This window comes from Amblyomma mixtum, chromosome 3 (genome assembly GCF_055824585.1).
Source record: "Amblyomma mixtum isolate Tamu chromosome 3, ASM5582458v1, whole genome shotgun sequence".
In the NCBI taxonomy this organism is placed as follows: domain Eukaryota; kingdom Metazoa; phylum Arthropoda; class Arachnida; order Ixodida; family Ixodidae; genus Amblyomma; species Amblyomma mixtum.
In genome coordinates, this window is record NC_143014.1 from 258,091,996 (window position 1) to 258,102,892 (window position 10,897).

Here is a 10,897-nt window from a genome sequence, read left to right on the forward strand (position 1 = left end):
TTCAAGTAGAGAAAGGCTTGCTCACGTTTTGTTGATGCCGTTCGGAAAAGAGAATACAAAAGGCCCCTAACTTCCTCCGGCGGGCGATTTCAATTTTTTCAGCTTGAAAACAAAGGATGTGCAATATTACGCGGAAAATGTAACACGCAAAATAAATAGGAAAGTTTAACTGTAACTTCCTTAATATAGCAGGAGGCTATTGAATTCAGTGTCAGAGAGCGCTTGGTATTATTCTCACCGCTTGGTGCTCGGTGCGCAGCCCCGTACCAGTTGCGGTGACCACGCTTGGGATAGTCATGCGACCTACAAAAGTTTGGCCCCCGCCTGCCACTCACTTTCTTTTCTGATCGATCTGACAAACGAACAAGTCGGAGCAGCCAGTATGGATGTTGGGTATTACTGTATACTACTATTGCAATGCTTGTGCGAGATAGCGGGCCCAGAAATATGGCGCGAGCGGGTTATACCAGCGTTCAGGAAAAAACAGGATGCTACAAATGCAGCTAGACTTCGAAATGCTTATGCTAACCACAGTCAAGGGCTATGTATTATCGTTGCATCGTATTCTGTGTGGTAACGATATTGGAGAAGGAACACTTGGGAAGCGCTCCCGACGGAATCAAGCGCAGTGAAACCTTCCGCGCGTTAACGCATGCGGCCTTCCGCGCAGGACTTCTATGCTTCTCACGGTGTTACGTCCAGGACGCCTTCCAGCCTAAGTGGATTAAAACCCGGACTCTCGTCCGGCGTAGCCAGGGCAGCGGCGAACACAAAAACCTCCACTCAAAGCAGCCAGCGCAGCTCTGCCAGTGCACTTTCATCTCCAGGACGAAAATAGTTGCCAACGTCAGCCGTAATCGACATTCCCATGAAAACCCGTGTGTCAATTCGGCACAGCCACCTCATCTTTGACCGCTCCATCCGTTCTCAAAGGTGCAGTTGCCAGCGAGCAGTTTCCATACCCGGCGTGGCGTTGCGCGTGGCCTCAGCCCTGGACTTGCGGACGCCAGTCGCGCACATTCCGGTGTCCGCGCGGCATGGATGCCATCCTACTCACCCTCAAGCTAAACACGTGGTGGGGGCGGATCTGAGAGCGTGAGTGATCAGTGCCACAGCCGAACTTTTCAAAACCTGGACAGCACAACTTGGGCATTAGGCCTAATGCAAGGGAAAATCTTGCCAGTCAGAAATGCCACCCCAAGTTGGTCGCCACATTTGATGGCACCGACAGGCCTGAAGCCACCAAGAAATACAGTACGGCCAGCGAAAAGGGGACCCCTTCGTCGGCCGGCTCCGCCTCCATCTAGAGTTTTTAGGGAAGAAAATGACTATAAAACACGGCAGGAAGTGCGGCCGAGATCCTCCCTCTCACTCAGACTCGCCAAGATTAATGTGCAAGCAGCACAATCTTGAGACAAAGCGCCTCGAACCTTCGGATGCATACGCTGTAAATAGTAGTCAGGGCAGCGTAGCATCTAGTGAATAAGAACGCGTCATTCAAAATGAAGCAAGTTATTATGTCTTATCGCAGAGGAGAGGACATATATCTGTTTTTGCTAACCGCTTAGCGCGCATCAGAGAAGATATGGTTTAGCAAAGTAACTTGGCCGCAGTGCCTGCTGACCATATTTCGATGTCAGGCCGCTGACGTGACTGCCGCTTGACTAAACAGGACGCAGACAATATGGCATTATAAAGACAAGCCTGCTAATGAAGTACAGAAACTGAGCGGAAACATTCAAGCAAAAGTTTCAGAACTCCGTTAAAGCAAAAGGTGAGTGAGTAATACCAAGAGTGTGATCAACAAACTCATAGAACCGCCACGTTATGATGAATTCCTATTGGATTCTAGATTTTTCCAAACTTCACAAACTTGGATACCGTCTAGAATCCACCTTTCCCATAGATCAGCATAATGCATTATACTTTAGGGACGTGAGTCATTACCGCAGTATGATTAAAAAACCTCATAGATCCACCTTCTCGTGACGAATTCTTATTGTATTCGGGATTTTTCCTAAATTCATGGATTTGGAGACCGTCTACGACCCATCTTTTGTACTACAGATGCGTAATACCCGTGCCCGTGCTCCATACCACCTCCTTATAATTCTGCAGATTATCCGCGGGCAGCTCCATGCCACGTACACCAACTCCGGCTGCACGCCCACCGACCTCTTTCATATCAGGAAACAGACGCAGATCAGACGCCACTTCTAGCTCCCCATCAGACAGTGGTGGAAAGAAGAGTCCATCACTTTCAAAGAACACAGGTCCCTGGAAGCTATGAAGAACCTTCCACGCACTATCACGCTACAAATTGTCCTCTTGAACCCGGGAACCATGCATGAGCATTCAAGAGCAGAGATGCAAACTATTTCTTTCCGAAATCGATACAAAAGCGCGCCTCCATCATTTACGAATATAAGCCCCTCGACGCCACACTCGCTGTCGAGAACAGTTTCACCTTCGCCCAGCTAGCCAACGCCCTGGTGCAGGTTCATATTTCAGTGCTCCAGGGAAAGATGGAGCGCTTGGCCTGAATAATGCGCTGTAACCTCTGGCTGATCCAGAGAGATGAGCTTCGTCTCTCCGTAAAGAATATCTGGGAAGTCAATACGCGCTGTAGTAACGCAAATTCCAAGGCCTGGAATGGACCTCAACACAACGGCTAACCTCAAAGAAGAAAGAAGGGCTTCCAGTTTTTTTCCGATATTTACACCCAAAAGCTCAACCTCGAGCATCCTGCACTCACGTATCCCAGACGTAGAGCGCAAGCGGACTTCGCAATTCGTAGATGAGCGAGGCTAGAAGCAGCCGCCCCCGGCGCAGACGATGCGAGGCACGAGCTAACGTTAATCATTCCCGCAGAAATCGTGGCCTCTGAGATCAAGCGCGTTGTTTAAGTACTGATGCTGTAGCTTGGAGGCCATGGGAAAACAAACGCGGTACTCCCACCATCTGAGAGATGGCGCTCGCATCTCTTTGAGATGAAATCGGCGACAGAAAGCGGCCGCATACCCGGAGCAAGTTTCCCAACTGTCCTTATCTAGAAACGTTGGTGGTACGAAGCGCGCGCCTCTCTGTCCATTTTATAAGGGGCCAAGGTTCGACTCCCGGCTTGGCTGTTTTTTATTTACTTTTTTTAATTTTTCTTAAAAGATTCATTAGGTAGAAACTCGAAACTGTCAACTCTAATACCTACTTTGAAAAACACAGCGCTGTTTACTTGTTTCGATGGGAATAGGCATACATACGATGTAACTTGAGTCGGATGGCGTTGAGTGCAAAGCTGTCATATTTAACACTGCGATAGCTAGATATTGTCACCTTGCTAGGTCGTTTTTGCGGTGATCTTATTCCAGTAGAGAGACCCTCTTTCTTGAACCTCGCAACTGTCCGAGGGCTCACCCCGGTCATCTCGCCCACAGTTTCGAGAACTCTACGCACAGTCTTCTCCGGGAAGCGCTTCCTTACGCTAGAGTAAACGTTGACAATCACCTGCTTGCCGTCTTTCGAAATATTCGGAGACTTCAGCTTGGAGAATAGGCGAGCAGGAGATGTTTTTGAAGCCGCAGTGGGCGAAGAAAACAAGCGAGTAGGAGATAGCGGTGCCATTTTCGCAGACTCAGAAACCAACGTTTCTAGATAAAGACAGTTGGGAAACTGCGCCGGCGAGCCAGGGAGCAGAGCGGCTCCACGCGATCGCCGTCTAGGCGGTGGCGCTGCGGTGGCTTTAGGATGAGCGCGTCGTCTGCTACTCCCAGCTTGAGGGTTGCCGGAAGGAGATGGCTCGCGTCCGTTAAAAAACAACGTATTTAAGGGATATTACCCACCCGAGGAATATTATCAACATAAACTACGAGGAGGCAAGCGGTACGTCATGTTTCTCTAAACCGCGGAAAGAAGGGCTTCCAGTTTTCTCCGATATTTACAGCCAAAAGCTCAACCTCGAGCATCCTGCCCTCACGTACCCCAGACGTGGAGCGCACGCGGACTTCGCAATTCGTAGATGAGCGCGGCTAGAAGCAGCCGCCCCCGGCGCAGGCGATGCGAGGCGCGAACTAACGTTAATCATTCGCGCAGCAAACAGTGACCAAGCGCAGTCAATGGGCGCCCCGGCGGTGAAGAGAAATCGTGGCCTCTGAGATCAAGCGCGGTGTTAAAGTACCGATGCCGAGCTGGTCGCAGAGGCCATAGAAAACAAACGCGGTACTCCCACCAACCAAGAGATGGCGCTCGCATCTCTTTGAGATGAAATCGGCGACAGAAAGGGGCCGCATACCCGGAGAGAGTTTTCCAACTGTCTTTATCTAGAAACGTTGGTACCACTCAGCCACGACTCGAGGCGGACGGATACATTTCGCTTGATTTTTGCAGCGGACTACTTTCGTACCTTTGGCAGTGTTGACTGCTATGTATGAAACGGAGTATAGTGGAGATCAGTGGTCCCGACCCTATTCTAAAACTCTCTCTTAGTGTTGCACCGTGGTTTCGCTTCCGGGACACGGATTGCTCACCTCAAGGGGCCGCTGTATTGGCGACGCTTCGCGTTTGATAGTGGTGTTTTTATGTGTGTGTTTATCCAGCCAGGGCACCTTTGGTAGGCGCCCGCCCGTTACAAAGGGAAGGCTACATCATCATCATCATCATCAAGACGCTCAGTCTATTTAAGGCGCCGCGCTCTACATAAACGAGGGCTCTCTGAACGTCGGTCAGCGTTAGCGTCCGTGTCTTTTTTCCTGCTGCCGTCACGGCGTGCCCTAACGTGCTGCCGCGTGGCATTCGAGGAAGGCCGCGCCGACACATTTTGGCGACGAGGATCCATCCACATGCATCATGCCTATACGTGAGTGAGAAAATTTTACTTACTTCTCCACTACGTCTACTACTTCTGCTGACCTACTCTCAAGCAGCATTTTTGCACTTGGCTGCTTTTTGACGTGACTGCAACGTTGTCTGCGTGACCTATCGACGCTACTGCGGCGTCTTCTGCACGGCTGTCCTGACCCCCTCGTTCCGCTTGCTGCTGCTTCAAGATGAACTTGGCACCTCTGCCACCCTACTTGTCATGCCTCGGAGTACCGGCTAATCCTTGGATCAAATGGCGACGTGTTTTCCAGGCTTACGTAGACACCGCCGCCGGGACCGCTACGCCGGACCACCAGAAAGCGTTTCTGCTCAACGTGCGGGGGTGGTAGAAGGCATCAATGTCTACTACAGCCTTATCGAGGAAGAGACGCAGGCTGGAACCGACGTGGCGACAGGTGACTGCGAGGCACAGGACATATACAGAGCGGCGCTTCAAATGCTAGACAAGCACTTTCAAGAAGAACAAAGCGAATATTTCAGCCGCGTTCATTTCAAACGCAGAGTGCAGAGTCCTGCTGAGCCAACTGCTGAATATATTCGAGATGTCCAACGGCTCGCCAAATCGTGCAAATTTGGCACTGCTACGGACATCATGGTGCAAATCAAATCCTTTGCGGCTTCCAGTCACATCGTCGCCGGTTCATCCAACTCGGCGAGATTTACGATCAAGAAGGCAATGGAGATTGCTCAAGAAGAACGCACCGATAAAATAGTGCAGCAGCTAGGCGTTCCAGAAGACCGTTTCACATCGTCGGTAGACACAAGATGCGGGTCTCGTCCTCGCCGAGACTTTCAAGATGGCGGTCTTTCTCGTCCTGTTCCAGTTCAAGATGGCGGTCTCCCTCCCCGCCCGGCTTCACTTCAAGATGGCGGCCAATACGGGCGGCGTTCCCCCCGACCGGGTAGCGATGGCGGACGCCGAGATCGAGGAGGTCAGCCTCCCCGTCGGGAAGGTAGGCAACCGGGAGCCTCTGCGCCATCGGCATGGCCCGGCTGCTGTTTTCGCTGTGGCTCGCCGGATCAATGGGCGAATTTTCCTGCTTGTCCTGCTCGCCACAAATACTGCCAAACGTGGGAAGAAGGGACATTTCTTCCAACTGTGCCGCTCATCAGAAGATACGTGGGAACCGTCAACGAAATGGAAGCTCAAGATGGCACCATTGCAAATACATTGACTGTCTGCAAGGTGAGATAGTGTCAGTGCCCTGTTACTTATGCGCCTTCCCATTCAAGCTAATAATGTGATCCTCCCCTTAATGATTGACATTGGGCCGGTCGTCTTTATCATAAATGTTCGGGACTACAAGACGAGGCGTACTTTTCACACATCTGCCTACTCAATCCCATTCGATCATCCAGAACTACATGGAGCAAGAACCTGGGATTTTTCTCCAGTAGCCGAGTGAACTTGCTTGACTTAGTTAATGTAGTAGACTCTTTGCTAACAAATTTTTAAACTGTGAATTCTTTTAAGCTTTTTTGGAAACTCCTCAACTACAAGATAATTTTAATGGCTGTGTTCAAACATGCACTTATGTTTCTTCCTTTTCAGCTACCCTGCAACTGAGAGCCCCTCAGCTGGTGTGATGCCCTATCTCCATCGTCTTCTCCATCCTGAACTACAGGGGTGAGTATCTATGAAATCATTTTTTAGAGCGCAGCTCTTTGGCGTCCGTTCCTGGGTTTCGCGTCGTCGTCGGCCTCGTAACCAGCTCCGCCCCCAATGTCACGCTTTTTAATTGGTCGAAATGCTCGTGACGTCACAGTGCGCGAATTTCAAATGGGGCCAATTTTACTTTGGCTAGTAACCATGCAACCAATCAAAGGGATCGTATAGTGATGCTGCAACTAAGTTGGACTGAGTTTAGTTAATTGCTTAATTAATCAATTAGCCTAATTAATATAGAGGAGAATGAAGAGGTCAGAAGAAAACAAAAGAAAGACGCGCCGCAGCGACAACAGCGTCCGCGGAAGGAGACGCTGCTGAAAAAAACAGATAAGTACGAAGCCGCGTTCCCTCCACCACCACGCACTTCCCCACTCAGTTGTTGTTATTGTTGTTGCGACTGAGAGAAGGATGAAGAGGAAATTGCACGGGCCTGCTACTGGCTCTAGTCAAGCCACCACCGCTGCCACGTGCAGATAGAGGAGAGTTAAAAGATCACAGGAAAGAGAAAAAGGAAAGAAAAGACGCGCGTCGCAGCAAGAAGCGGCCGAAGCCGCGCTCGCCGAAGCGAGAACAGATCCTCCACCACTCAGTAAGACGTTGCTCGTTTCATATACGTTGTGTCGAACATCCTAGACAGTTCCAACATTTGACAGGTTAATGACACAACACGATGGATAGAAATACAAGAATATAAATATGAAATAGCCTAATTAACCTTTCTAGTTAGACCGCATAAATCAATAAAACCGAGAACTAAATTGGTCGAGTTGGGGAATCGAACCAGGGTCTCCGGAGTGCGATACGAGCACGCTAGCCACTCCGTAATGCCAGCTGAATGGTTTGGAATGAACAAAGGCGCGTCTAGCTAATACGGCGTCTTCGTTCACTCCCATCTTCCCCCTTTCCCTTACGGCGAGGTGCAGGTGTCCACCCAGATATGCGAGAGAGATACATTTCCTTTCCTCAAAAAATAAATTTACCGTCCAGCAAGGCGTACAGCCGAATTGGCGATGGCGTTCTGTGGACTCCCTGGCAGCGTTGCAAGACGCTGTCGCGTTCCACTCTTACAGGCGAAGCTTAACATGTTAACCACACATCAGTAACACACGCAGACAGCCAATGGACGCGTCATTCGCTGGCAGCACTTGATTCATCATTCACAACCACATTCTTAACGTACGCTCCCTTGCCGCACATGCCAAGGACGTACACCCCGATCACATTCTGCGCCATTCCTCTGTACTTTGCTTTGCTGAAACCTGGATGGATCCCGAAGAGCCTCTCGAAATCATAGATTTCCTATACTGCTGTGGTGCTCGCAGAGACCACAACAGAGCGGCGGGAGTCGCTATCTACTTGCGCACAGGTCTCTCTGCAATACCAGTCGAAATGTTTGGCACGTCACATGAAGTTGGCGAACTGTGCGCCGCAAAGTTGCCCAACGGCTTGCTGGTAGTAGCTGCCTACTTCGCCCCTACCGCACTCACGAAAGACGTCGTGCACTTCCTGCAACTCGCATTAACCGTCCATCGATCCACACCGATGTTAGTAGTGGGGGACTTTAATGTTGACATAAAGACAAACAGCAATTTCCTAACACTTATGCGGGAGAACATCCCGTTCCTCTCGCTCGTAACGCGTCCCACGGCTGTGACAACCTCGCGAGGCACTTGTATAGATCTCGTCTTTGAGAATCAAGCATTGGTGTACCAAGTCGAACATATATCAGTCTATTTCTCCGACCACAAAGCTTCCTTCATGACTGTCAAGAACTGTTAGTGGAGTCTTTGTTAAAGGAATACGTGTGAAAAAATAAAAAAAAATTCTGTGATAGCGCATACATGTGTTGCTCGATTTCTTTGCCTCAATCTATCGAAAAGGTGAAACAGCTTATTTGCTGCGCTCAAATTTCGCATTAGGAAGTAACGTAATCGTCGGTAATTTTTTTCTTTCAGAAGCATGCTTGTGATGTTTAATTAAAACACTGCAGTGCACGTGCCACTGGGAGGTGCTTCAGTTGTATTAGACAGGGCAGCTACAGCCTAAAACCTCATTACTGAACTTCAGCACTCTTGACCCGAATCCCTAGATATCTACTGTGTTTACTCGCGTAATGATCGCACTCCTGAAATTTGTTGGCAAAATTAAAATTTTTATTCCCAACATAATGATCGCACCCCGAACATGCCGTTGCAATTTATGTGCCAAGTCTAGCCGACGATCGTACTTAACAGATGGCATCTGCAGATGACCATCTTGCACTGTCAGCCACCATTTTTGTTTTGATATTGGTTGAAATGTTACTGATGCTGAAACGTTGCTGTCAGTTGACCTGCAATCACACGGGAAGTCTAAACGCCGTTATGCTTAACCATGGATACCAAACATAACTGCGGTTATCTCAAATCACGATGCGCCGTTTTCACAAGATTCGCCACCGTTCTGGGTTGCAGTGGAACGAACAAAGTGATGCGGTGGTCCGGAGCGAAGCGACATTTGCAAATATCTAGCAGTGCAGTTGGCACAGTGTCGAGAGTGCCGTCCGATGGCACTGCCTCCACAGCCAAATACATGGCCGCACTGCCCGCTAGCCGACCGCGCCAGGGAAACATCTCTACGGCAGATCCCTAGTGGCTATATATATATATATATATATATATATATATATATATATATACAGCAAATAAGGAACGGGATTGAGGGGCTCGTTGTAAATATGACAGAAGCCAACAGCCACAGAAACCAAGGGGCACACGGGATTTTTTTTTAATTTATTTATTTTGTGGTGTTGTTCGATTTAGAATATTACTGAATATGTTATCGCTTAAAGGTGATTGATTAGAAAAGCAGAAGAAAAAACAACCACATGCCGCCGGTGGGATCCGAACCCACGACCTCCGAATTACGCGTCCGGTGCTTTACCTCTGAGCTACGGCGACGGCTGTCAAACCTTCTGCTTTCGGGGGTATTTATGTTTACAAGTAACCTAACCTTGAGAGTGTTCATCAGCGCCACCCACGTTCATAAGCGGCGGACGTAGAACGTCCTGATTTACCGCAGGTGTGACGTAGAACGTCACCGAACGGAGAGGGTGGAAGCTGTGTGAGAACCCTCTTATGCTTCCTATGGCATCAGAGCTGCCGGAATCGAGGCCCTCGCTAAGCAATTAAGCAAACAAGGATGGGGAATGAGGGGCTCGTTGTAAATATGACAGAAGCCAACAGCCACAGAAACCAAGGGGCACAGGGGATTTTTTTTAAAATTAATTTATTTATTTTGTGGTGTTGTTCGATTCAGAATATTACTGAATATGTTATCGCTTAAAGGTAATTGATTAGAAAAGCAGAAGAAAATAACATGCTGCTGTTGAGCGTGATATATACAGTGTCGTTGTCGGACTAGTGTGACCGTCGTCGTCGTTGTACACTGAAAACGAGCTGAGGCTTTGAATGCGTTTGGAAAGTGTCGTGTAGCAAAGCACGCGTCCGTCGAGTCCTAATGTCATTCCAATTCTCGAATGTAATTCTGCTCAGATGTCATTCGAACGTTCCCGTGTAGCACAGGTATAAGAAACAGCGATGGCGACGAGATGGCAGAGAAAGGCTTTCCGGTGATCAGGCACAGTCGGAGAGACGGACGAAAAGACGCGAGCGCGGCGCCGCCGGCTCCGCGGCGCTCCGTTTTCCCAGAGTGCTTTGCGCGGCCGCTTGGTGGCGCTGCAGAATTTGTGGAAAGGTCTATAGCTGTGCGCATGCGCCGTAGGAGGAGGGGGTTGGTGCAGCTAGGCGGCTCGGTGAAACCGTCGGCAGATACGGATAGTGAGTCGCAGAGACTGAAAGAAGCCAGGCTTCAACTACAAGACGAAGAACCGGAAATAAAATAAATTCGTCACACTTTGCTGCATAACAAATGTCCCGTAATCAAGTTTAACCGTACTCTCGCTACGTATATCCGGGCCTAGCTGAGCTAAGCCACTGCCATTTTTCTTTCAGTACAAACACAAGAAAATAATAACGCGGAGGTGGGCCGCCATTTTAATTTAAGCGGTAAATATTTTAGAACACTGATAGTTGTTGGACGGAATTTTCAAAGGACGTAAACGAGGGCATCGGAACGGACGTGTGAGTACGTCGTAACCGGATACTATTAACCTGCTGCCGAAGGACAGTGCGGCCCATTAAACTGGTTATCAGGAAAGGCACAGTAACTGCCTCACTCTAGATGGACCCGTTAATAACACAGTGAGGGAGAAGATGAATAGAGAAGGAAAAAAATTACCGACGATTACGTTACTTCCTAATGCGAAATTTGAGCGCAGCAAATAAGCTGTTTCACCTTTTCGATAGTGAGTCAACC

At 49.1% G+C, this 10,897-nt stretch overlaps 1 protein-coding gene across 3 annotated transcripts; it reads left to right on the forward strand.

The window, feature by feature from the left end:
* Positions 1-4,482: 4,482 nt before the first annotated feature.
* On the forward strand, positions 4,483-6,499 carry LOC149354518 (uncharacterized). Of its 3 annotated transcripts, XM_089577516.1 has the most exons (3): positions 4,483-4,849; positions 5,697-6,058; positions 6,425-6,480. In XM_089577516.1, exons 1-3 carry the CDS (start codon positions 4,840-4,842, stop codon positions 6,437-6,439), a joined length of 387 nt encoding a protein of 128 aa, XP_089433642.1. In that variant the 5' UTR covers positions 4,483-4,839; the 3' UTR covers positions 6,440-6,480. The 3 variants fall into 3 exon arrangements, 1 of the variants encoding a protein (XP_089433642.1); XR_016289661.1 differs by lacking the exon at positions 5,697-6,058 and having other exon boundaries at positions 6,425-6,499; XR_016289662.1 differs by lacking the exons at positions 5,697-6,058; positions 6,425-6,480 and adding an exon at positions 5,124-5,468.
* The last annotated feature ends 4,398 nt before the right edge of the window (positions 6,500-10,897 follow it).